This window comes from Ranitomeya imitator, chromosome 1, assembly GCF_032444005.1.
Source record: "Ranitomeya imitator isolate aRanImi1 chromosome 1, aRanImi1.pri, whole genome shotgun sequence".
Taxonomy (NCBI): Eukaryota; Metazoa; Chordata; class Amphibia; order Anura; family Dendrobatidae; genus Ranitomeya; species Ranitomeya imitator.
The window spans coordinates 201,341,986-201,367,718 of NC_091282.1; the positions used below are offsets into that span (position 1 = coordinate 201,341,986).

General features: G+C 43.2%; 1 protein-coding gene across 4 annotated transcripts in view; it reads left to right on the top strand.

Annotated features, from left to right (window-relative positions):
* Positions 1-25,733, top strand: part of TNFAIP8 (TNF alpha induced protein 8) — a 234,434-nt gene that overhangs the window by 201,484 nt on the left and 7,217 nt on the right. The window contains exon 1 of one of the 4 annotated variants that reach the window (XM_069753428.1): positions 23,084-23,332. The exons of the other annotated variants lie outside the window; for them this stretch is intronic. Within the exon in view, the coding sequence (XP_069609529.1) occupies positions 23,242-23,332 (91 nt within the window). The 5' untranslated portion in view covers positions 23,084-23,241. Of the gene's footprint in view, positions 1-23,083; positions 23,333-25,733 lie in introns of those variants that run through there. 4 annotated transcript variants of the gene reach the window in all.

The window sequence follows — 25,733 nt, forward strand, 5'->3', positions numbered from 1 at the left end:
GTGCCACCTGTTGGTGCTTAGCCCTTTTTGGGCTAATTCTGAGCCAATAAAGATGTGGATAGTGACTGGTCCATTCCTCAGCAGTAACTTTTGAAGAGCTTCTGTCATCAGGTTTTTGCTTTGCCTTCTGAGAACAGAATAAGTCCTCATTCACATGTCTGGACTGCTGGTACATATTCTATCTTTCACAGATCGTGTGTCAATGCAAAACCCACGGAGACATGTCTGGATTCTTTACTGACAACACATGAAAAGTGCCAATACAAGTCCGTGGGTCAGTGAATGAGGCGTATAGCACATGGATGGCATCAGTTGGCTGCCCGTAATTAGGATTGCGAATAATAGGAGAAGCTTTGTAATTTATTCTTCCATGAAAAACACTGATGGTGAAACCGGGCTCACGAACCAGACAAGATCTGAAATACTAATGACACTGGAACCATATTTGCATGTGTTTAAACACAGATGTGTGAATGAGGACTACCGTAATTTAGAGACAAAGACCCTGATTCCAGCAATGGGTTATTTAAATGTCTGCTTGCTATAGTTTTGATCATCAGTAAAACTGCTACCATGTAGTCCTCCATATTCATGGCCTCTGAACCCCCACCATTAATTGGCAGCTTTCTGCCAAGGTGCAGTGTACACAGAAAGCGGTCAGTAATATAGGCAGAGTTGTACAGAGCTCTGTACATTTACCACTCTTGGGCCTGGACTTTATCCCTGCGCCATTCTACATGTACGGTGTAGTGTTCTATCTCCTGCATTTTAGCATGAGTAGGTCTAATGCTCATCTGTAAGACACAGCCAGCCAAAGACGCTGGTTGTCAGCCCACAACAGTGACTGAAGTCACGGCAGAACGGATCTGGGCCTGCTAGTGCACAACGGCTTTGTTATGCTCTACATCTTCCCCTGTAACTACGGCCCATATGTATACCCCAGTTATAGTGGGAAAAAATGAACAATAAAATAAAAAAAATATGATCTTTTATGATATCTTGGTAGGCAAATTATGTAAAAAAAAAATTTGATAAAACCTCTTACAAAAAAAAAAGAAAAATTAATGAAAAATATCCAATGGAAAAAATTATAAAGCTTTAAGAGATCACTCAACAGGTTCGTTCATAGGAAACATGAACAGCAAAACAATATAAGCAAAAAAGCAATTTTTGTTTTATTTGCTTTTAAAAAAAAAAAAAAAAAAAACCTTCTGAATTTATAAAATATTTATACTACCGTATTTGTCCTTCATAAAACAAAGCCTCAGTGGTACAGTAATATAAAGTTATGGCTGATGAAAAGTAGAGAAGCAAAAATGGAAAAAAATCTTCATTAAATGGTTCACATTACCCAAACTACGGGCAGTATGAATTTAGCGTCAGGTGGCACGTTGCTACCGGGTATATTTTTCTCTGAAATGCTCCAGTGTTTCAGAGGAAATAAACTGTAAAGGTGCAGCCTAGGAGCGTGGGAAAAGACCTGGCTAGTTCGGTGCGACCTCTGACAGGTCTCTCGCTGGCCAATCACCTCCAGCAATGCTGAGAAGAGGTGGTCAGGGGCTGTGCCGGACTAGCCAGGTCTTTCTTTATAGTCTTTCCTTTCTGAAATGCTGGATTGGTTCAGAAAATTACATAACCAGGTGCAATTGTGCAGCCGGGCTCGGTTTCATACTGCTGTGGTTTGGGTGGCGTTAATCACATGACTGGTTCCCTTTATGGCCACTTCATTAAGGGGTTAAAGTGGATGGTTTACAGTGATATCCATGAACTGGAGAAATGTGCAGGCAACAGGGGCACAGCTGGGAGTTTCTATGAAGCGGACACACGTGACTTTTGACATTCAGGCAGAGAATGCTGGTATGGAGTTTATTGCATGTGAACAATGCAAATAAATCTAAACTGGAAATATTTGAGTGTTTAGTAAGTCAAGAGATGAAAGATAAGCGTTTACTGTGCCAGGGTGATAACCACTGTCAAATAATCATGACATCGGACTCTTGGTGAATAGCTGGCCCAGAAGCAAATTGCCATTTATTAGGGGAGTTTTAGGTGGTGCTACATAGTATTAAACTCCTTACATAAACATAAAAAAAAAAACAACTTTGGCTTTTTTTGTCCTCAATATTTATTGCTCGGTTTAAATAAATTTATATTTTTATAGTGTGCAAATTGCCTCTTCTGAGAAAAAGAGGACTTAAACTCTATAGCGCCACCTGTTGGAAGTAGCGATCCTACAAGTCACAATCAACTCTTTAACGAGTCGTGCAATATGACTTAGGATAAAAGCCAAATCAGTATCTCAATTCACAGACACAGTGTTTCGGGCTGTTGGCCCTCGTCAGTGCGAAGCATGAGAACTGATTTGGCTAGGTGAGAGGCTCTGGACTGGGGTCTAAGGGGTATCGTTTCTCCTTGTGGAGAGTGACATACCAGCTGGCTTGTCAAGGTAAGGAGGCTAATTAGCCGTGCAATGCTCCTCTGGGAAATATAATAGTGGACTTTTACAGATGTGGTAATACTGAATGCTTATTTTGTTAATTTTTAAAATTTCTTTGTAATATGGTAGAATAGGAAGACAAATCAAATTTTATTTTTGTTTTTCATATTTTTTAAAATTTATTTTTTTTTGCCACAAGCTCGGATTCACAGGAGTAACAAAACAAAAAAAAGGCATAAGTTGGGATCTTCAGCGGGCCCCCATTTGCCATAACAGCCCATAGACTCCTTATGATTGCGTCGTGATGGGTGGAAGGGTATGGGAGGGGGCGCGTTGGAAACTGATGAACATGTGCACAGACAATTGTTCTATTAAGCATATAAAAGTTAGACAATGGTACTTGGCTCTGGTAGCTGCTGTCACAGCAAGCTGCTGACTGTATATCACACTTGGCATATCCTGGTAATGGTGCGGGCTCAGCTCTTGAGCCTGTTTTCATACCGTCCACTTTTTTAATCACTCTGGCTAAATGAAAGCAGTGCCGCTTTGGGCGATAATTGTATTAATGAAGCTTTTGAAATAGTTGTGTTGTACAGAATAGCTTGGTGATCTTTTACCTTCCTACTAGAAGTGATAAAGGATAGCATGGAGAGCACCAGATGCCAGGCCTCCTATCCCATCAGTGCATGGTCCCTTTAAGAGTTGTAACTTTACATTGAAGTTTGCCATTGTTCCCGATGTATGGCGCGTTCAGGCGTGTACAGCGCATTTCTTTCTTCTGTGCTCTCGCCTAGAATAGCATTGGCATTCAAACAATGAGCACTTCATCCTTCTCTGGTTTCTTCAGCCAGTGTATGAACATACATGTATTTATTTCTTGTCCTCTCCGTGTCAGCACAGAAAGCTTTTGTTTCCTATTGAAATTCTGCTCAGGATATCACTAGCACTAGGGTTTTGTGACAAATGGGAAGATGAAGCAGCCGGGGAACAGCTGCCCATGGCAAATGGCTACAAATGAGTTTACTTTGAGTTGCAGTTGAATTCCTGGAATAGACTTCTCCATGCTACGTTCTGCCATGGCAATGCATCTACTACCATAGTATGCTTGATGCTGTACTTGGCAGAAGATTAATCACATTGTTATATTTCCTTATATGCACATCTGAGCGTTAACAAAAGAAGATGTTAGTAGGATGATTGTGGATTGTGTTGAGAAACGTCCAAATATTTATACCATGTAATATGGAGTATGTATATATAGATATGGGATGTGATATGCACTTAATATATCTGCCTTACAACCCAAATATGTCACTAACGTAAAGCTCCCCTTTGAGTAGCAACTGGGACTGTGTGTATAGTGGGCCACGGTGGCCACCATGGTGATGTATACTATGGTAATGAGGCCCCCCGAAGTGCTCAACATCTCCACTCTCATACCATTTTTCACTGCTGGCTGCAATTTGTATATTATTTCCAATGTATCCTTTTCTGTGCCATGTTTGCATGAACCATCCCTACTGGCAGTGCCCAGAATGTAATCACACACTTCCACGTCTATTTTCAATGTATTGTGTACAGACTTTTGTAAGTGAAAACTTGAAAATGTTTCTGGGTGAAACTATTTCAGCTATTTTCTGCATTTCTTCGGTCTAAGCAAACAAGTAAAATCGTTTTATTGTCAACACTTCTGTGTTAACCATTAATCAATAGTACAAGTTGAAAAGCTGTTCTACAGAGTTTGGAACACTTAAATTGGCTAAATATGGTGCTTAGTTAATGTACAGTAGCTTGCGAAAGTAATCACCACGTTGGCTTTTACTTACTTGGTTACATTACAACCTGTGTTCAAATATTTTTGCAATCCGATGTGTGTGTGTGTGTGTGTGTGTGTGTGTGTGTGTGTGTGTGTGTGTGTGTGTGACGCATCAGCAAAAAATAGTCTAAGTTGGTGAAGTGCGAAAAATATGGATCAAATAACTGAAGATTTGGCATGTATATGTATGTGTGTGTATATATATGTGTGTATATATATATATATATATATATATATATATATATATATATATATATATACCGTATATACTCGAGTATAAGCCGACCCGAGTATAAGCCGACCCCCCTAATTTTGCCACAAAAAACTGGGAAAACTTATTGACTCGAGTATAAGCCTAGGGTGGAAAATGGAGCAGCTACAGGTTACTGTCAAAAATAAAAATAGATACCAATAAAAGTAAAATTAATTGAGACATCAGTAGGTTAAGTGTTTTTGAATATCCATATTGAATCAGGAGCCCCATATAATGCTCCATACAGTTCATGATGGGCCCCATAGATGCTCTATATAAAAATGTGCCACATATAATGCTCCATACAGTTCATTATTGCCCCATAGATGCTCCATATAAAGCTGTGCCCCATATACAATGCTCTGCACCGTTCATTATTGCCCCATAGCGGTGCCATATAGTGCTCTGCACCGTTCATTATTGCCCCATAGCTGTGCCATATAGTGCTCTGCACCGTTCATTATTGCCCCATAGCTGTGCCATATAGTGCTCTGCACTGTTCATTCTTGCCCCATAGCTGTGCCATATAGTGCTCTGCACCGTTGATTATTGCCCCATAGCTGTGCCATATAGTGCTCTGCACCGTTCATTATTGCCCCATAGCTGTGCCATATAGTGCTCTGCACCGTTCATTATTGCCCCATAGCTGTGCCATATAGTGCTCTGCACCGTTCATTATTGCCCCATAGATGCCCCATAGAAAGCTCTGCCCTTGCTGCTGCTGCAATAAAAAAAAAAAACACATACTCACATCTCTTGCTTGCAGCTCCCAGCGTCCGGTCCCGGCATCTCTCTGCACTGACTGATCAGGCAGAGGGCGCCGCGCACTATATATGCGTCATCGCGCCCTCTGACCTGCACAGTCAGTGCCGAGAGACGCCGGGAAGATGGAGCGACGCCCGGCGTGTGGAACGGGGATAGGTGTAAATATGACATACTTACCTGCTCCCGGCGTCCGGCTCCTTCTCCCGCACAGCTGGTCTTCGGTGCTGCAGCCTCTTCCTCTATCAGGGGTCACCGTTACCGCTGATTAGAGAAATGAATATGCGGCTCTTCCCCTATGGGAGTGGAGTCCATATTTATTTTTCTAATGAGCGGTCCCACGTGACCACTGAAGAGGGGAAGAGCTGCAGCACCCGAAGACCGTGGGACGGCAGGGGGAGCGCCAGGATCGCCGGGACTAGGTAAGTATGCCTCAGCGCCCTCTCCCCCTCACCCGCCGACCCCACCGCTACCGTGACTCGAGTATAAGCCGAGAGGGGCACTTTCAGCCCAAAAATTTGGGCTGAAAATCTCGGCTTATACTCGAGTATATACGGTGTGTGTGTGTGTATATATATATAGAGAGAGAGAGAGACTCAAAAAAGAGGCAGCACTCCATAGTTAAGGTGAAAAAATGTGGAAGGTTTAATCGGCCCACATAGCCGGGCTATCTCCTGATAGCTAGCTGCATTGACCCTGCCCTTGATGAAACACAGTGGACCAACACCAGCAGCTGACATGGCACCCCACACCATCACTGACTGTGGGTACTTGACACTGGACTTCAGGCATTTTGGCATTTCCTTCTCCCCAGTCTTCCTCCAGACTCTGGCACCTTGATTTCCGATTGACATGCAAAATTTGCTTTCATCAGAAAAAAGTACTTGGGACCACTTAGCAACAGTCCAGTGCTGCTTCTCTGTAGCCCAGGTCAGGCGCCTCTGCCGCTGTTTATGGTTCAAAAGTGGCTTTACCTGGGGAATGCGGCACCTGTAGCCCATTTCCTGCACACGCCTGTGCACGGTGGCTCTGGATGTTTCCACACCAGACTCAGTCCACTGCTTCCTCAGGTTCCCCAAGGTCTGGAATCGGTCCTTCTCCACAATCTTCCTCAGGGTCCGGTCTCCTCTTCTCGTTGTACAGCGTTTTCTGCCACATTGTTTCCTTCCAACAGACTTACCATTGAGGTGCCTTGATACAGCACTCTGATACAGCCTATTTGTTGAGAAATTTCTTTCTGGGTCTTACCCTCTTGCTTGAGGGTGTCAATGATGGTCTTCTTGACATCTGTCAGGTCGCTAGTCTTACCCATGATGGGGGTTTTGAGTAATGAACCAGGCAGGGAGTTTATAAAAGCCTCAGGTATCTTTTGCATGTGTTTAGAGTTAATTAGTTGATTCAGAAGATTAGGGTAATAGGTCGTTTAGAGAACCTTTTCTTGATATGCTAATTTATTGAGACAGGTTTTTTGGGTTATCAGGAGTTGTATGCCAAAATCATCAGTATTAAAACAATAAAAGACCTGACAAATTTCAGTTGGTGGATAATGAATCTATAATATATGAAAGTTTAATTGTAATCATTACATTATGGTAAATAATGAAATTTAACACTATATGCTAATTTTTTGAGAAGGACCTGTATATATATATATATATATATATATATATATATATATATATATATATATATATATATATATATATATATATATATATATATATATATATATATATAATTTTCACCTCTTTTGCTATGAACCTCTTTAAAATTTCTGGTGCAAGCAATTACCCTCATAAGTCACATGCTTAGTGAAATGAAGTTCACCTTTGTGCAATCGAAGTGTCACATGATCTGTCAATATACACACTTTGGGCAGTACGGTGGCGCAGTGGTTAGCACAGCAGCCTTGCAGCGCTGGAGTCCTGGGTTCAAGCCCCACTAAGGACAACATCTGCAAAGAGTTTGTATGTTCTCTCTGTGTTTGCGTGGGTTTTCTCTGGGTACTCCGGTTTCCTCCCACATTCCAAAGACATACTGATAGGGAATTTAGATTGTGAGCCCCAACGGGGACAGCGACGATAATGTGTGCAACCTGTAAAGCGCTGCGGAATATGTTAGCGCTATATAAAAATAAATATTATTATTATTATTACCTTTTCTGAAAGGCCACCGAGGCTGCAACACCATTAAGCAAGAGGCTCCACTAAACAAACACCATAAAGGCCAAGGAGATCTCCAAACAAGTCAAAGTTGTTAAGAAGTGCAAGTCAGGGTTGAGATATAAAAAAAAAAAAAAAAAATACCAATCTTTGATGATCCCCGGAGCGCCATCAAATCCATTATCATACAGTGGAAAGAACATGGTACCACAACACCAAAACTCTCAGCCTGGACAAGGAGGGCATTAATCAAAGAGGCAGCACAAAGACACAAGGGAACCTAAAGGAGCAGCACAATTCCCAAGCAGAGACTAGTGTATCTGTCCATATGACCACAATAAGCCGAATGCTGCATAGAGGCAGCCTTTATGGAAGAGTGGCAGAAAAAAGGCTTTACTTACACATAAAAATTGTAAGGTTAGTTCTGAGTTTGTTTAAAGACGTGGGATACTCCTCAAATGTATGGAGGAAGGTGCTGTAGTCTGATGAGACCAAAATTTAACTTTTTGGCTACCAAGGTAAACGCTATGTCTGTCAACACAGCTCATCGCCCCATGAACACAATCCCGACAGTGAAACATGGTGGTGGCAGCATCATGCTGTGGGGGTGTTTTTCGGCAACAGGGAAAATGGTCTGAGTCAAGGGTAAGATGGATGGTGTGAACTACAGGGGGATATTCTTAAGCAAAACCTGGGATAGAGCGATTCATCTTCCAATTAGAGAATGACCCAAAGCATACTGCTAAAGCAACACTTGAAAACATTTACACGTTTCCCCTTAAACCATTCAAGTGGTCCAGTCAAAGCCCAGACCTTAATCTAATTGAGAACCTGTTGTCAGATTTGAAGATTGCTGTTCACCAGAGGAAACCATCTAACTGAAGGACCTGGAGCAGTTTTGCCTTTAGGAATGAACAAAAATCCCAGTGGCAAGATGTGGAAAGCTGATAGAGACTTATCCAAAGCAACTTCCAGCTGTACTTGCCACAAAAGGAGGCTCTACAAAGTACGTAACATAGTAACATAGTTAGTAAGGCCGAAAAAAGACATTTGTCCATCCAGTTCAGCCTATATTCCATCATAATAAATCCCCAGATCTACGTCCTTCTACAGAACCTAATTGTATGATACAATATTGTTCTGCTCCAGGAAGACATCCAGGCCTCTCTTGAACCCCTCGACTGAGTTCGCCATCACCACCTCCTCAGGCAAGCAATTCCAGATTCTCACTGCCCTAACAGTAAAGAATCCTCTTCTATGTTGGTGGAAAAACCTTCTCTCCTCCAGACGCAAAGAATGCCCCCTTGTGCCCGTCACCTTCCTTGGTATAAACAGATCCTCAGCGAGATATTTGTATTGTCCCCTTATATACTTATACATGGTTATTAGATCGCCCCTCAGTCGTCTTTTTTCTAGACTAAATAATCCTAATTTCGCTAATCTATCTGGGTATTGTAGTTCTCCCATCCCCTTTATTAATTTTGTTGCCCTCCTTTAGAGGAGTGAATAGTTATGCACACTGAAGTTTTCAGGTATTTTGTTCTGTTTGTTGTTTGCTTTTACAATAAAAAGAAAACCAATTGTTCTCAGTTTTAGGTATCTTCTTTAATGAACTGAGGCAAACTCTCAAAAAAAAAGCAAACTGTAAAATTCCAGGTTGTGAGATAGCAAAACACAAAAAATGTGAATGGGCTGAATTTTGAATCTTGAGCCACTGTAACTTGCTTTTAGTATTGTGACTTTCCACCAGGGTGGCTACTTGTTGGCTGTGGGTGGGAGCTAGCGATGTATTTTTGCTTATGGTGTCCCATGGTTCTAATGGGTGCTGACCCGGTACACAAATTGCTTAAAGGACTCAGAAAAGCATGGTGTCATGACGCTGACTAATGTCAGGAACAGTGAGGAGGTGGCGGAGGATCCAGCTCTGGAGTTTGATTTTTTTTTTTTGTTTGTTTGATCTGGACTGAATTATTTCATTATTCTATTCTTATGGTCGGAATAAATTTAGCTGGTGGTTAATGGATTATTTAGTTTTTTAGACAGTCTGTTGCTGCATTTCAGCGGTTTATGAGCTTATTTCAAACATTGCATTTTGCCTTCATCTTACAAATCCATATAAATGGTCAAAGATTTGGCTCTTTTCAGAGACCATATTAATAAGTAAAATTAAAAAATCAAATGCAAATCAAGGGATCAAAATACACTGTAGAAAATGAAGCCTGAAAGGCCACCATTAAGGAGTTGTTCAAAAAGTATATATTTGTGTTCTTGAATGATTATTTTATAATGATCTGTTTTCATCTACCCACTTGACCTTTGCAGCCAGGTGCTTGACTTGGCGGTATTGGTCTGTACACCACGGAGGCCTGTGTTTGGCCCTTTGCAGTCATGTGTGTAGACGGCACATCATAAGTGCCATAACTGGTTGAGAGTCTCAAAGAGAATTATCAGGTGTCATTCATTTCCCATAACTTTTTTTTTTTTTTTAATCTCTGAAACCACTTTAACCCCTTTACCCCCAAGGGTGGTTTGCATGATAATTTTTACAATTCTGACCACTGTCTGTTTTCATTGGTACCATTTTCTGGCACATGACATTTTTTGATCACTTTCTATTCCGATCTTTGGGAGGCAGAATGAACAAAACCCATTAATTCATGAATTTCTTTGGGGGGGGGGGGAGGGAGGTGTTGATACCGTTCCATGTGTGGTAAAATTGATAAGGCAGTTTTATTCTTCGGGTTAGTACAATTACAGCGATACCTCATTTGTACAATTTTTTTTTTATATTTTGGCGTTTTTATACCATAAAAACTATTTTATATAAAAAATCATTTTTGCATCGCTTTATTTTAAGAGCTATAACCTTTTATTTGTCCTCTGATGGAGCTGTATGGGGGCTTGTTTTTTTTTTTGTGGGACAAGATGACGTTTTCAGAGGTACCATGTTTATATCCGACTTTTTCATCACGTGTTATTCCACTTTTTGTTCGGCGGTATGTTGATAAAGCATTGTTTTTTTCCTTTTTTGTTTTCACTAAACGGGTTAACTAGTGGTATAGTTTTATAGGCTGGGTAGTTGCGGACACGGCAATACCAAATATGTGTACTTTTATTGTTTAGCAGCAGCATTACCATGCCATAGAAGCTGTCAGCGCTGCGCTGACAGAGAGACTTGCTGATCATGCACTGCGCATGATCACCAAGTTTCCTAGCTCTGGTGACCCGAATGTCGTCATGACGACATCAGGTCTCCATGGCAACATCGGGACCCCGCGTCACGTCGTAGGGTCTCCGATGCAAAGACAGAGGGGCTGTCAGCCTCTGCGCCAGCTTCCAAAATGCTGCGATCGTTTTCGATTGCAGTATTTTGGGGGTAAAAGTGCCAGGTGTCATCTGTGAGAAGCAGCTGACACCCGGCGGTGATTGGCCGATCGCGATGACGTACTATCCCATCCATTGTCAGACAGGCCCAGGTCACATGGCCGGGATAGTACGTCGGATGTCAGGGAGGGGTTAAAGGGAACCTTTCACCCCCCTCTCGCATTTTTAACTAAAAGAGCCACCTTGTACAGCACTAATGCTGAATTTTGTGAAGGTGGCTCTTCTTTTTGTGCTCCCTTCCAACGCAGCAATAATAATTTTTATAATTTTGGCACCATACCTTTAGTCTGTCCAGGGGGCACGGCTAGGGTCAGAAAAGATTGGGGGCCCAAGCCCCAAGACAAAGAGTTGCCCCCAACCCCCTCTTAATTTTTTTTAAACACCACAGATAATACAGTGATAACTATGAGTACCGATAATTTAGTAGATGTCACCTGCAGTCCTATGTAACACCCCAGATAGACATAGCGTTTCAGAGTTAAGACTATGTTCACATGCAGCATTTTTGTCAGCACCCTTTTATTTTCTCCTGACTGAATTTCACAACTGCAGCGTTTTTTAAATCTGCAGCGTGTCACTTTCAGCAATTTTTTCACCCGTAGAAAGCAATAAAAAAGTTTAAAAAATCATGCAAATGTTGCAACGTTGTTTTTCACTGCGTTTTTGCTGAATAAAACTAACTTTATTAAACGTACTGTAGACAAAATGCATACTGTAAAAAATAAACAGGAAAAGCTCTAAGGGTGTGTGCCCACAATCCGTAAACACTGCGGGTCGGCTGCTGTGTACATGTTACAGTATAGTGGATGGGATTTCAAGAAATTCCATCTCTACTATGCATGCACTATCACCTGCACCTCACCTGCAGAGACGGACATGCGGCGCGTCTCTCCAGACTCCAGCATGCCAATTTATCTGGCGTAGATGCGAGTCTCCACAAGAGAAATCTCACCCGTGCAATGTATAGGACGCAGGACGCGGTGATGCCACACGGTTCAATGAACACATGCGGAATCACCTGTGTTCAAAACATGGCAGCACTTTGGACGCAGCACATGTCCACTGCATCCAAAGGGCTGCCATTTCCGGATTGTCTGCACATACCCTAAAAAATGGGTGCTTTGAAAGCAGTGTTTTTACTGCCAAGAGAGCTGGTTTTGGCTGCAAAAAAAATGCACCAAAAACGCTGATTCCTCTGCAAACCTGTACTATATATGTGTATTGTTTACCCTTATTATTTCACCTGGGAATTCATTTATTTCTATATAATAAATGTCCTGATTCAGCAGACAATATTCCTGTCTTGTGTCATCCAGGCAGTAGTGACAGGAGGTCGTCCTGTCAGATTAAAAGCAGTGATTTAGTGACTGTGGTCAGAGCCCATGCTGATGGCTGCTGTATGGGACTGTGAAACCTGATCCTACAGCAACCAGCACAGAGCTCTGGGACCACAGTGAGTAAATCACTGCACTGAGGGGGGTCTCAGGGGGGGTTTGGGAGAGACGCTCTGGGACTACAGAGCAATGCACAGCATTATTCACTGCTGAACACCCTCTGGGCAATTCATACAGGGGCTGCAGACACAGGCGTCTGCCTGTGCCAAACGCCGGCCCTGATTATCACTAGAGGATTCGTAAGCTGGTATCCTGGTAGTCCTCCATATTCATGCGCTCTGTATATCTCAGCCCCACCTCTGATTGGCTGCGTTCTGTGTACACCGTGCCAATCAGTGGTGCAGGCGCGGTTATACAGAGCTCAGCATTCAGAGCACTGGTAGGATGTAGCTTGATATATTTGCTAGAGTTTTCCCTAGATTAATCTTTCTGTTCCCAGCACTGCTCTATATGTGCCAGGCAGCAAGACCTACCATTGGGTCTGGAGTTTTGCGCATGTAGAAAATCTTTGATATTTATTGACTTAGAATGGAGATGTGGATATAGTGCTGGTCTTTAATACTGTTTTTTTCCCTCATTATTCTATTGGTTTAGTGTGTTGTCTTGATGCCTCGGTGCTGTGCAGCTGGGACATCCATCTTACTCAGCAGTGCAATTTCCTGTAGAGCTCTGCTTTACAGAAATGAAACTTTACCGTGCCGGAACCTTGTATGAGTGAACAACAAACTGCCCTATAACTGTAACTATGGGGTTGGGTAATATAGGATGTTGGTAAAGTAGTAGTGACACAACATACAGTGCTTGCATTTATATACCGGTATTTATTTTTAATCAGATCATTTTAATTAAACAACTCCGATACAATCAGTTTCTACTTTTTCACAAACAAAAAAAACAACAAATACTATAACTTCATCAAATGTGCAGGCAACACATTATATTATAAGCCATTAGGCATTCTTCCCTTTAAAGGGAATCTTCCAGCAGGTTTTTCCTCATCTGAGAGCCACTTAACCCCGTTACAACCTATGATGTATAGGTACGTCATAGGTCGTGTATCCCCCTTTGATGCGGGCTCTAGCGCTGAGCCTGCATCTTTTCCAGCTGATTTGATCAGCTGTCATGTGCCTCTAATCGTGATTCACCCACAGCTGTTAACTAGATAAATGCCACTGTCAATCTCTGACAGCGGCATTTAACATGATTGTGCCGGAAGCACATCATAAGATCAGCCCACCGGCGCCCACGTCGCATAACGGGAGAACTATGAGTTGGCATGACAGCCAGGGGTCTGCAGAAGACCCTCATGTTTGTCATTGCTGATCTGCTATGATGATTTTTGCTACACAATAGTAATCAGATGATCGCAGCTTCGAGTCTACAAAAGAGACTATTTAAGCAAGTAAAAAAGTCGAAATAATGTTTTGTAAAGTATTAAAAAAAATAAAAGTTTAATTCACGCCACCTTTTGCCCCATTCAAAATAAAACAATTTAAAAAAATACACACATTTGGTATCGCTGTGTTCAGAACACCCGATCTATCAAAATATAAAAATAATTTGATTGCCTGTTTTTGCACATTATGTCATTTACCAATCAAAACATCATATTTACCACAAAATGGTATCATTAAAAAAGTCAGCTCAGTGTGCAAAAAAATAAGCACTCACCCAGATCCTGAAAAAAAAAAAGAGATGTTACGGGTCTCTGAAAATTGCACTGTTTAAAAAAAATGTATATATTTTTTACAAACTGCAATCCCCCCCCACCATTTTAGATTTAGAATGAAGCAGAGCTGAGAAAATTAACCCCGCCCACATAAGGCTCTCCGTGTACAAAGCCCATAGGCAGTGAGCTGCTTATCACAGGCGGGGGCGATGCCGGACTAATGTAGTCTGGCAATGTTAGTCTTTAGATTACATAGCAAAAACTTGCTGAAATATTCCCCTTAAGTTTTGAAAACCTAGTATCCATTTATTTATAATAAAAGCTTTATTTGTGATGAAAAGTCCCTTTTAATTCCAGCCACTACAGTTTAAAAAAAATAAGGAAAAAAAATGAAATCCTATAGCTTTTAATTTTTTATTTACTTATTTTTTTAACCCCTTTACCCCCAAGGGAGGTTTGCATGTTAATGACCAGGTCAATTTTTACAATTCTGACCACTGTCCCTTTATGAGGTTATAACTATGAAACGCTTCAACGGATCCCGGTGATTCTGACACTGTTTTCTTGTGACATATTGTACTTGATGATGGTGGTAACATTTATTTGATATAACTTGTGATTATTTATGAAGAAAATGGAAATTTGGAGAACATTTTGCAATTTTTCAACTTTGTATTTTTATGCCCTTAAATCAGAGAGATATGTCACACAAAATACTTAATAAGTAACATTTCCCACATGTCTACTTTACATCAGCACAATTTTGGAACCAAATTTTTTTTTCGTTAGGGAGTTATAAGGGTTAAGAGTTGAGCCAGGGCTGCCACTAGAATTTCAGGGCCCCGTACTGGCAAAATTTCCGGGGCCCCCTTGAGACTCCGCCCAGGCTCCACCCCAGCCCCGCCTCCATGCTCCACCCCTCAAACTGTCCACAGTCCCACCGCTCTTTCTTGGAAAAACTCCACTTCTCACCTATCACACATTAACAGTTCCCATCACCAGATCACACATATAACCGGCAGCTTTTGTTGTGGCCAAAAGATTTTTTAAACCACCAAAATGACAAGGTAGACACTTTTGGCCAGGCCCTACTCTACTGTAACCTATTAAATATTTGTTAAAATATGCAATACAATTTAGGTATATTTTTATTTATTTTTCAATTTTTAAAATGACCTATAATACCACATACAAGGAACAAATACCACAGCACTATGACCAGATGACATATTACCACCACAGTGATCAAATAATATCAAATACAAGGAACAAATACCACAACATCATGACCAGACCACATATTACCACCACATAGTGACTGAATACTACAATACTGGTCAATAATAAAAAAAACACAATACTATCACCATCAGTGCCATTATACACAGGAGATCTGTACTTAGTATGCAGTGTCTGTGTACAGGTAATACAGTGATCACCAGTGACATTATACACAGGAGCTCTGTATATAATGTATAGGTAATCCAGTGATCACTGGTGACATTATACACAGGACCTCTGTATATAGTATACAGTGTATAGTGTCAGTGTATAGGTAACACACTGACTCACCAGTGACGTCTCTAGGTGAAGTCCTTCATCTTTCATCCAGCACAGACCGCCATCACTTCATCCAGCCAGGACTCGTCTCTGCAGGAAATAACACAGTTATCTCGAGTTCCACTTGCAGAACACATTACTTAATTTTCCCAACTTCTACACTACACCACATGAAGAAGGCGACATAGTATCACTCTACACAGTAATAGGACCGCCCCCCATTTAGAACAGTATACTCAAAAAATAAAATAAATACATCACTGCAGTAATAATATCCCTTAATTAGCCCCTATGGTAATAATATTCGCCACCCTAGCCCCGTGTGTCTCATTCCTGGCTCCAGCCATATGTTCTCCCATCCTGCCCTAATGAGTATCCATCCTGCCCCATATGATCTCCCCATCCGGCCCCATCTGTCTCCATCGTATCCATCCTGCCCCATGATCCTGCCCCATCTCTAGTGTATCCAATCATGCCCATATCACCATTCTGCCCCGTCTCCAATCATGCCCCCTGTGTCTCAATTCTGCCCCATCTGTCTCCAGTCATGCCCCAGTGTGCAGCAATCTGCCCCCGTGTCCAGCAATCTGCCCCCGTGTCCAGCAATCTGCGCCCCGTGTCCAGCAATCTGCCCCCGTGTCCAGCAATCTGCCCCCGTGTCCAGCAATCTGCCCCCGTGTCCAGCAATCTGCCCCCGTGTCCAGCAATCTGCCCCCGTGTCCAGCAATCTGCCCCCGTGTCCAGCAATCTGCCCCCGTGTCCAGCAATCTGCCCCCGTGTCCAGCTTTCTGCCAGTGTCCAGCTTTCTGCCCCTGTGCCCAGCTTTCTGCCCCCCCTGTGTCCAGCTTTCTGCCCCCCCTGTGTCCAGCTTTCTGCTCCCCCTGTGTCCAGCTTTCTGCCCCCCCCCTGTGTCCAGCTTTCTGCCCCCCCCCCCCCCCTTCCTGTGTCCAGCTTTACTGCCCTGTGACGTGACGTGACAATGACGTCAGACGCCGGCGACCTGCACGCTGCGGCTGACGTCGGCTGCCAGCTGGCGGCAGTTAACTATTGACGTGCGGGCCCGCACGTCAATAGCGTTAAACAGCTGCAGCGTCGGCCGCCACTAAGGGGCCGATGCGGGCCCCCTCTGCTCACCGGGCCCCATACGCCAGTCACAGCTGTAATGCCCTGATGGCGGCCCTGAGTTGAGCAGTGATTTCTCATTTTTACAACACCATTTTTTTTTTTTTAGGGACCACATCACATTTTAAGTCACTTTGAGGGGTCTGTATGATCGAAAATTCCCAAAAGTGACACCATTCTAAAAACTGCACCCTTCAAGGTGCGCAAAACCACATTCAAGAAGTTTATTAACCCTTCTGGTCCTTCACACAAATTTTTGGAATGTTTTTAAAAAAAAATTAACATTTAACTTTTTTCACAAAAAAATTACTTCAGATCCTTTTTTTTATTTTTCCCAAGGGTAACAGGAGAATTTGGACCCCAAAAGTTATTGTGCAATTTGTCCTGAGTATGTTGATACCACATATGTGGGGGGAACCACTGTTTGGGCGCATGGCAGAGCTCGGAAGGGAAGGAGCACCGTTTGACTTTTTCAACGCAAAATTGGCTGGAATTGAGATCGGACGCCATGTCGCGTTTGGAGAGTGCCTGATGTGCCTAATCAGTGGAAAACCCCCCCTTCCCTCAAGTGACCCCATTTTGGAAACTAGACCCCCCAAGGAACTTATCTACATTTGTGGTGAGAACTTTGAACCCCCAGGTGTTTCACTAAAGTTTATAACGCCCGGGCGTGAAAATAAAAAAAAATCATATTTTTTCCACAAACATGATCTTTTAGTCACCAATTTTTTATTTTCTCAAGGGTAACAAGAGAAATTGGATCCCAAAAGTTGTACAATTTGTCCAGAGTACGCTGATACCCCATATGTGGGAGTAAACCACTGTTTGGGCGCATGGTGGCAGAGCTCGGAAGTGAAGGAGCATCATTTGACTTTTTCAACACAGAATTGGCTGGAATTGAGATCAGATGCCATGTTGCGTTTGGAGAGCCCCTGATGTGCCTAAACAGTGGAATCCCCCAATTCTAACTCCAACCCTAACCCCAGTACACCCCTATTCCTAACCCTAACACACCCCTAATCCCAACTGTAACCGTAATCATAAGTTTAGCCCTAACCCTAATTTAAAGGGAATCTGTCACCCCAAAAATTCCCTATAAGCTAAGGCCACCGCCATCAGAGGCTCATCTACAGCATTCTGTAATGCTGTAGATAAGCCCCCGATGTAACCTGCAAGATAAGAAAAACAGGTTATATTATACTCACCCAGGGGCGGTCCCGGTTCGGTCTGGGTCTGATGGGCATTGCGGTCCAGCGCCTCCCATCTTCATACTATGTTGTCCTCTTCTTTTCTTCCTGCCGCGGCTCCTGCCCAGGCGTATTTTATCTGCCCTGTTGAGGGCAGAGCAAAGTACTGCAGTGCGCAGGTCCCGGGCCTCTCTGACCTTTCCCGACACCTGCACACTGCAGTACTTTGCTCTGCCCTCAACAGGACCGAACCGGGGCCGCCCCTAGGTGAGTATAGTATAGTATAACCTTTTTCTTATCTTGCAGGTTACATTGGGGGCTTATCTACAGCATTCTGTAATGCTGTAGATAAGCCCCTGATGCCAGTGGCCTTAGCTTATAGGCGAATTTTGGGTGACAGATTCCCTTTAAGCCCTAACCCTGGTGGGAAAATGGAAATAAATAAAAAAAAAATTATTTTATTATTTTTCCCTAACTAAGGGGATGATAAAGGGGGGTTTGATTTACTATTTATAGCGGGGTTTTTATGTTTGGCTGCTGTCACACACTAAAAGATGCTTTTTACTGCAAAAAATAGTTTTTGCATCACCACATTTTGGGAGCTATAATTTTCCATATTTTGGCCCACAGAGTCACTTGAGGTTTTTTTTTTTTTGCAAGACAAGTTGACGTTTCTATTGGTACAATTGTCAGGCACGTGCCATTTTTTTATCGCATTTTATTCCGATTTTTCGAGGCAGAATGAACAGAAAACAGCAATTCATGAATTTCTTGGGGGGGGGGGGAGGGGTGGCGTTTATACTGTTCCGCGTGTGATAAAATTGATAAAGCAGTTCTATTCTTCGGGTCAGTACGATGACAGTGATACCTTATTTATATATTTTTTTTTATATTTTGGCACTTTTATGCAATAAAAGCTATTCTGCGGCAATTCCGCAACGTGTGCACTTAGCCTTACACTGACCTGAGAGACTTTCTGGTCATCACTGCAAATGACAGGAAGTCTCTCATATCTGGAGACCCGGATGTCGTGATGATGACATCAGGTCTCCATGGCAGCGATCGGGAACCCGTGTCATGACGCGGGGTCTCCGATCCAAAGGCAGAGTGGCTGTCAGCCCCTCTGCCGGCTCCGGAACGCTGAGATCATGTTTGATTGCAGTGTTTCGGGGGTTGTAGTGCCAGGCGTGGTCTGTGACTGCTCCTGGCACTTAGTGCCGGGTGTCAGCCGTGAGCGCAGCTGATCGCCTATGATGTGCTTATGCCGTCCATGGGAAGTAAGTCCCAGGTCGCATGGACGGAATAGTACGTCCAATGCCAGAAAGGGGTTAATGGCAAGCGGTAAGAATTTTCATATAACTCATGTAAAAATTTCTTAAGCTGTCTCTACATCTGAATGGGTCTGACAGAAATCCATGCACTTTCCCATGTAAGCAATGGTTATTTAGCTGCAGATATGTGAATTGACTATTGTTGCCTATCATTCTACTGTGCAGTGTATTCACATCTACATTGGTGCTTCCAATAATTTGAATAACCACAGACAACAGGTCTGGAGGATAACAGCTGCTTTACTTCAGCAGAACAGGGAGATATAACATGTAGCCATAATTTACAGCTCACATGGGGAATCCACGTCCAATACAGCACAGGATTGGATTCTGACAAAAATTGAGGTTCTGGAACTTTAAGAACCTGTGTTATTATTATTATTATTATTATTATTATTATTATTTATATAGCACCATTGAATCCATGAGAAGGGGTTACATAGAAATTACAGATATCACTTACAGTAAGCAAACTAACAATGACAGACTGATACAGAGGGAGAGGATCCTACCCTTGCGGGCTCACATTCTACATTCTGTATCACCGTAGTTAGAAGTAGGACTTGCAGGTAATTATCAGAGAGTTTAAATTCTTTTGGGGCATATGAGTAGAAAAGGAGATATATAGTCAATGTATTTACAGACCTGGGGTACTGTATCCATTTCACAGCTTGTCGTGTTCCATGCAGAAATATACTTTGAAGTAAATAACGGATAATTTGAGGTGATGCGGGAGACCCTCAATTTCCTCAACATGTGGGGCAATAGGTTCTTCTGTGCACTTCAGTGTGACCTAATGCTAGAGAAGCACGGGTAAATCCGGACAGCGCAAGACCCGGGGTTAAAAGAAAAATTTTAAAGTCTTTAGCCATCTTGGCTGTAGAAGCCTAGGGAAAAATCCTGGGCATCAGGTCTGGCTGTAAAGGTACCTTCACACATAACGATATTGTTAATGAAATTGTTCTGTGTGACAGCGACCAACGATCAGGCCCCTGCTGGGAGATCGTTGGTCGCTGAATAAAGTCCAGAACTTTATTTGGTCGCTGGACTCCTGCTGACATCGCTGGATCGGCGTGTGTGACACCGATCCAGCGATGTCTTCACTGGTAACCAGGGTAAACATCGGGTAACTAAGCGCAGGGCCGCGCTTAGTAACCCGATGTTTACCCTGGATACCATGCTAAAAGTAAAAAAAAACAAACACTACATACTTACCTACCGCTGTCTGTCCTCCAGCGCTGTGCTCTGCACTCCTCCTGTACTGGCTGTGAGCCGGAAAGCAGAGCGGTGACGTCACCGCTCTGCTTTCCGGCTCACAGCCAGTACAGGAGGAGAGCAGAGAAGCAGAGCGCAGCGCTGGAGGACAGACAGCGGTAGGTAAGTATCTAGTGTTTTTTTTTTTTTTACTTTTAGCATGGTATCCAGGGTAAACATCGGGTTACTAAGCGCGGCCCTGCGCTTAGTTACCCGATGTTTACCCTGGTTACCGGCATCGTTGGTCGCTGGAGAGCGGTCTGTGTGACAGCTCTCCAGCGACCAAACAGCGACGCTGCAGCGATCCGGATCGTTGTCGGTATCGCTGCAGCGTCGCTTAATGTGAAGGGGCCTTAAGTCTTTAGGCTATGTGCTGTGCACACGTTGCAGATTTCCTTCAGATTCGCAGCGTTTTTTTTCCGCGCAGAAACACTGCAGATCCGCAAATGATTTACAGTACAATGTAAATCAATGGCAAAAGAAATGCTGTGCTAATGGTGCGGAAAATTCCGCACAGAAAACGCAGCGGATTAAAAGGAGCAGCATGTCATTTCTTTGTGCAGATCTGCAGCGTTTCTGCACCCATTCCATAATAGAAATCCGCAGGGGTAAAAACGCATGAAATCCGCACAGAATCCACAGTAAATCCGCAACAAAAACGCACAAAACCCGCATATTTTGACCTGCATTTTCTGTCAAGAGATGCAGAATCCGCACAGAAAATTCCACAGGCAAATCCGCAACGTGTGCACATACCCTTAGATGCATAACATAAAAAGAAGGATGAACCTCCTGGCATGATGCCTGGAGGGGTGAGGAGACCCCTCAACTGAGGTCTGCTCTGGGTCACATCTTGTATCAGGGAACTTTCCAGATCTCTCTTGTCTAGACAGAGACTGGAGGTAGCTCTCCTATTGAATCTTGGTGACAGGGTCACTGACCAGTAGGATCTATACCTAATTCTGTGTGAGATCGTACATTGAGAATAATATAAATCATGCATTTCACCAGCAAATGGTGCTGGAACCCACCAAATGAAAAGTGCAATTAAGGCTACGTTCACATTTGCGTTGTTGTGTGTTGCGTCGGCGACGCAACAGCAACACAATGCATGCAAAAACGCATTGTTTTGTGACGCATGCGTCCATTTTTGGTCGATTTTGGACGCAAAAAAATGCAACTTGCTGCGTCCTCTGCGCCCTGACGCTTGCGCCAAAAAAGACGCTTGCGTCACAAAACGCAAGACAACGCATGTCAATGCGCCCTCATGTTAAATATAGGGGCGCATGACGCATGCGTCACCGTGGTTGCGCCCGATGCACCGCAAATGTGAACGTAGCCTAATAGAACACTGAAACACATACCGGAGGAATATATGAGATTAGTGAGTTTTGAATTCATTTAAACCATATAACAGTGAAAGGATAACTTAGGACTGAGTTGCAGTGTCAGGGTATGTGCACACGTATTTTTTAGGGCTGCGGATTTTTCCGCAGCGGATTTCAGAAATCCGCAGGTAAAAGGCACTGCGTTGTATGTTATGGACCTGGTGGTTAGGAGCTCCCGAAATGACCTGATGGTTAAACTAACAAGGACAAGCTCTGGGAAGTGGGAGCTTTGCTGACCGCAACCCCTAATCCTATCACACACACTAGAAATAGCCGTGGAGCGTACCTAACTCTACCTAGACGCCTCTTCACAGCCTAAGAGCTAACTAGCCCTAGAGATAGAAAATAAAGCCTACCTTGCCTCAGAGAAATTCCCCAAAGAAAAAGGCAGCCCCCCACATATATTGACTGTGAGTTAAGATGAAAGTCACAAACACAGAAATGAAACAAGTTTCAGCAAAGGGAGGCCAGACTTACTAAACAGACTGAGGATAGGAAAGGTAACTTTGCGGTCAGCACAAAAAACTACAAAAGACCACGCAGAGTGTGCAAAAAGACCTCCGCACCGACTCACGGTGCGGAGGTGCCACTCTGCATCCCAGAGCTTCCAGCTAACAAGGCAAAATCAAGATAGCAAGCTGGACAAGAAAACAATGAACAAATAATTAACTAGCAGCGACTTAGCTTCTGCTGGAGTAGACCGGTCACCAGAAAGATCCAGGAGCGAACTGAGCCAGTACAAGAACATTGACAGCTGGCATGGAGTAACGATCTGAGTGGAGTTAAATAGAGCAGCCAGCCAAAGAATAAACTTAGTCACCTGTGGAAGGAACCTCAGAAGCAGCAGCTCCACTCACAGCCACCAGAGGGAGTCCATGGACAGAACTCGCCGAAGTACCATTCATGACTACAGGGGGGAGTTCGATAACAGAATTCACAACAGTTGTACCTGCGGATTTACCGCAGTTTTTATGTGGATTCCACCTGCGGTTTTACAATGGCAGATTCCTATAATGGAGCAGGTGTAAACCACTGCGGAATCCGCACAAAGAATTGACATGCTGTGGAATGTAACCCGCAGCGTTTCCGCGCGTTTTTTTTCCGCAGCATGGGCACTGCGGATTGCGTTTTCCATAGGTTTAAATTGTACTGTAAATGCATGGAAAACTGCTGCGGACTTGCAGCTGCAGATACGCTGTGGATCCGCAGCAAAATCCGCAACGTGTGCACATAGCCTAAAGAAGCTACTCACAGTCCAGGGTTACTTAAAGAGACATACAGAGTCTGGACCAGGTCACTACACTATATTGTTACAATTGCTAATTTTGCCTTTCTACCCAGCTAATTCTTCTCTTTTCTATTAGGTTTATGACCTCACATGATTAAGAACCGACTAGCTGAATCCTTCTAGGCTCTATGTGAAGACAGGCAGTCTCCCTTCCCTACATCAGTCATGAGACTCTGCGAAGGTCCCTGGTAGGAGCAAGGAGCTGATCAGCTGGGTCAGGAATTGAAGAGGGGGATGAGAAATGCAGAGAAAAGAAACTTCTTGTATCTACACAAAGCAGAGAAAAGAGAGGAATTAGCTAGGTACAAAGGCAAAATGACTAATAGTAAGTTCACAGTGCTATATAATGCGATGACTGCGATATATTAAGAGGATGAAAACTGATGGGAGAAGTGCTTCTTAAAAGGAACCTAAAGGGGTTGTCTGTTTTGGACCAAGATCCTCTGGAAATAGACTACCGTAATTGCAGCATGTTCCTCAGGAATATGCTATAATCTACAGGAAAACCTGACAGCGTCTTTCAAATTAGTGGATGGTCTGTGTAATACAGGACAGGTCCTCCAGGGCTAGATACCCCTTTGGCATTTTTCATACTTTGCTATATCACAACATGGAATTTCGGGTTTGTTTTTTTTTTTTTCATTTTTTGAGGGTTTGCATCAGTTCATGCCTACTGTTCACCCCCCTAAAGTCAGTATTTTGCAGAGCCTCCATTTGCGGCAGTTCCAGCTGCAAGTCGCTTTGGTTCAGTGTCTGAGCTTTCCAAATCTTGCCACTTGGATTTTTGCCCATTCGTCAAGGCAAAACTGCTCCAGCTCTTTCAACTTAGATTGTTTCCTTTGGTGAACAGAAATTTTCAAGTCTGACCACAGATTGTCAATTTGATTAATGCCTGGGTTTCGACTAGGCCACTCCAGAACATTTACACATTTCCCCTTAAACCACTGGAGTGTTGTCTTGTTGGAAGGTGAAGCCTGACCCAGTGTCAAATCACTGACAAACTGAAACTGGTTTTGCTCAAGAATATCTCCACCATCCATCTTCCCCTCGACTCGGACCATTTTCCCTGTCCCAGGTGCCGAAAAACATGGTGTTCTTGTGGTGATGAGCGGTATTGGTTTGGCACCAGACATAGCGTTTACCTTGGTGGCCAAAAAGTTCAATTTTGGTCTCCCCTGACCACAGCTCCATCCTCCATACACGTACCACATGTCTTTTGGCAAACTCAAAACAATCCTTACAATTCTTGTGTGTAAGTAAAGCCTTTTTTCTGCCCACTCTTCCATAAAGGCCGCCTCTATGGAGTGTACGGCTTATTGTGGTTGTATGGAAAGATACGCTAGTCTTGGGAACTCTGCACCTCCTTCAGGGTTACCTATTGGTCTCTGTGCTGCCTCTCTGATTAATTCTATTCATGCCCACGCTGAGAGTTTTGGTGAGCGGCCCTCTCTCACAGGTCTTCATGGTGTTGTTTGGTTAGTGTTGCGGCCTCTGCGGTCTTTCAGAAAAGATGTGTATATACTGACAGCGCATGTGACACTTGGATTGCACACAGGTGGCTTCCTGTCACTAAGCGTGTGACTTAGGAACGTAATTGCTTGCTCCAGAAATTTTTAGGGCTTCATAGCAAAATCATTACTAGCGAGTGGCCAATGATTCCTGACATGCCGTCAGCATGTGGCCACTACAGCCACACTGTCAGCCCTCAGAAGAGTCGTCATTCGATTGCTGATGGAGAGTGTAGGTCAGTAGGGCGGTTTTGCCATATTACAGTATTAGCGGCAGTTTTTACAAAACCACTTTAGAACTTTTGTAATGTCATTTAGGGTGGCGTTTCCCTTTAAGGTTCTAGAAGAAGTCTTGGTGAAATTTTCCTGCAGGATACTAGCGTGTGTCAGTCATGTGCACATTCCTCCCATCTCTGTATGGATCATGGTCTGATGCCAGACTATTTACTCCGGACTACACCCATAAGGCATTAGGGTGTGAGGTGCTGGGTGTCAGCACTACTACAAAGCCAGAATATTATTTTCCATAATTCTGTCTGAACAATCACTCCACGTGGATATCAATTACTATATGTGTAGAGTTTACATTATCCAGCTCCATAGTGATTATAAGATCCCCAATATTAGACTCTGGGCACATTCCTTCCCTTGTGAGAGCTCCAGTTTTAGATGCATTAAAGGGTATGTCAGCATTTTTTGCTATGTAATCTAACACCAGCATAAGGTAGGGACAGAGACCCTGATTCCAGCAGTGTGTCACTCAATGTACGGTGTGCAGCGGTTTTGATTGTCTGTGTTCTCTGCTGCAAATCTAGCATAGCTCTGAATGCTGAGCTGTGTATAACCCCACACTACTGATTGTCAGATTTCTATGAACATTGTATATTGACAGAAAGCTGCTAATCCGTGCTGGTGGTGTGGTTGGAACAGGAGGCACAAGGTAGCTTGTTCTTTATTGATGATTTCCTGCTAATAAAACAGTGATTGTATTGAAACAGCAAAACATGGCCCAGTAAGTGATACTACACTGGAATTAGTGTCTCTATCCCTACATGCTCTATCAGATTACAAAGCAAAACCACCTGATGAAAGATTCCCTTTTAAAGAACCTCTTCCATGGATTTTTTTTAAATAAATCCGTGTATATGTGTATGTAATGTACTGTTAATATACTCACGCACCGCTACCTTATCCGGCATCCAGTACCGTTCTGCCCCT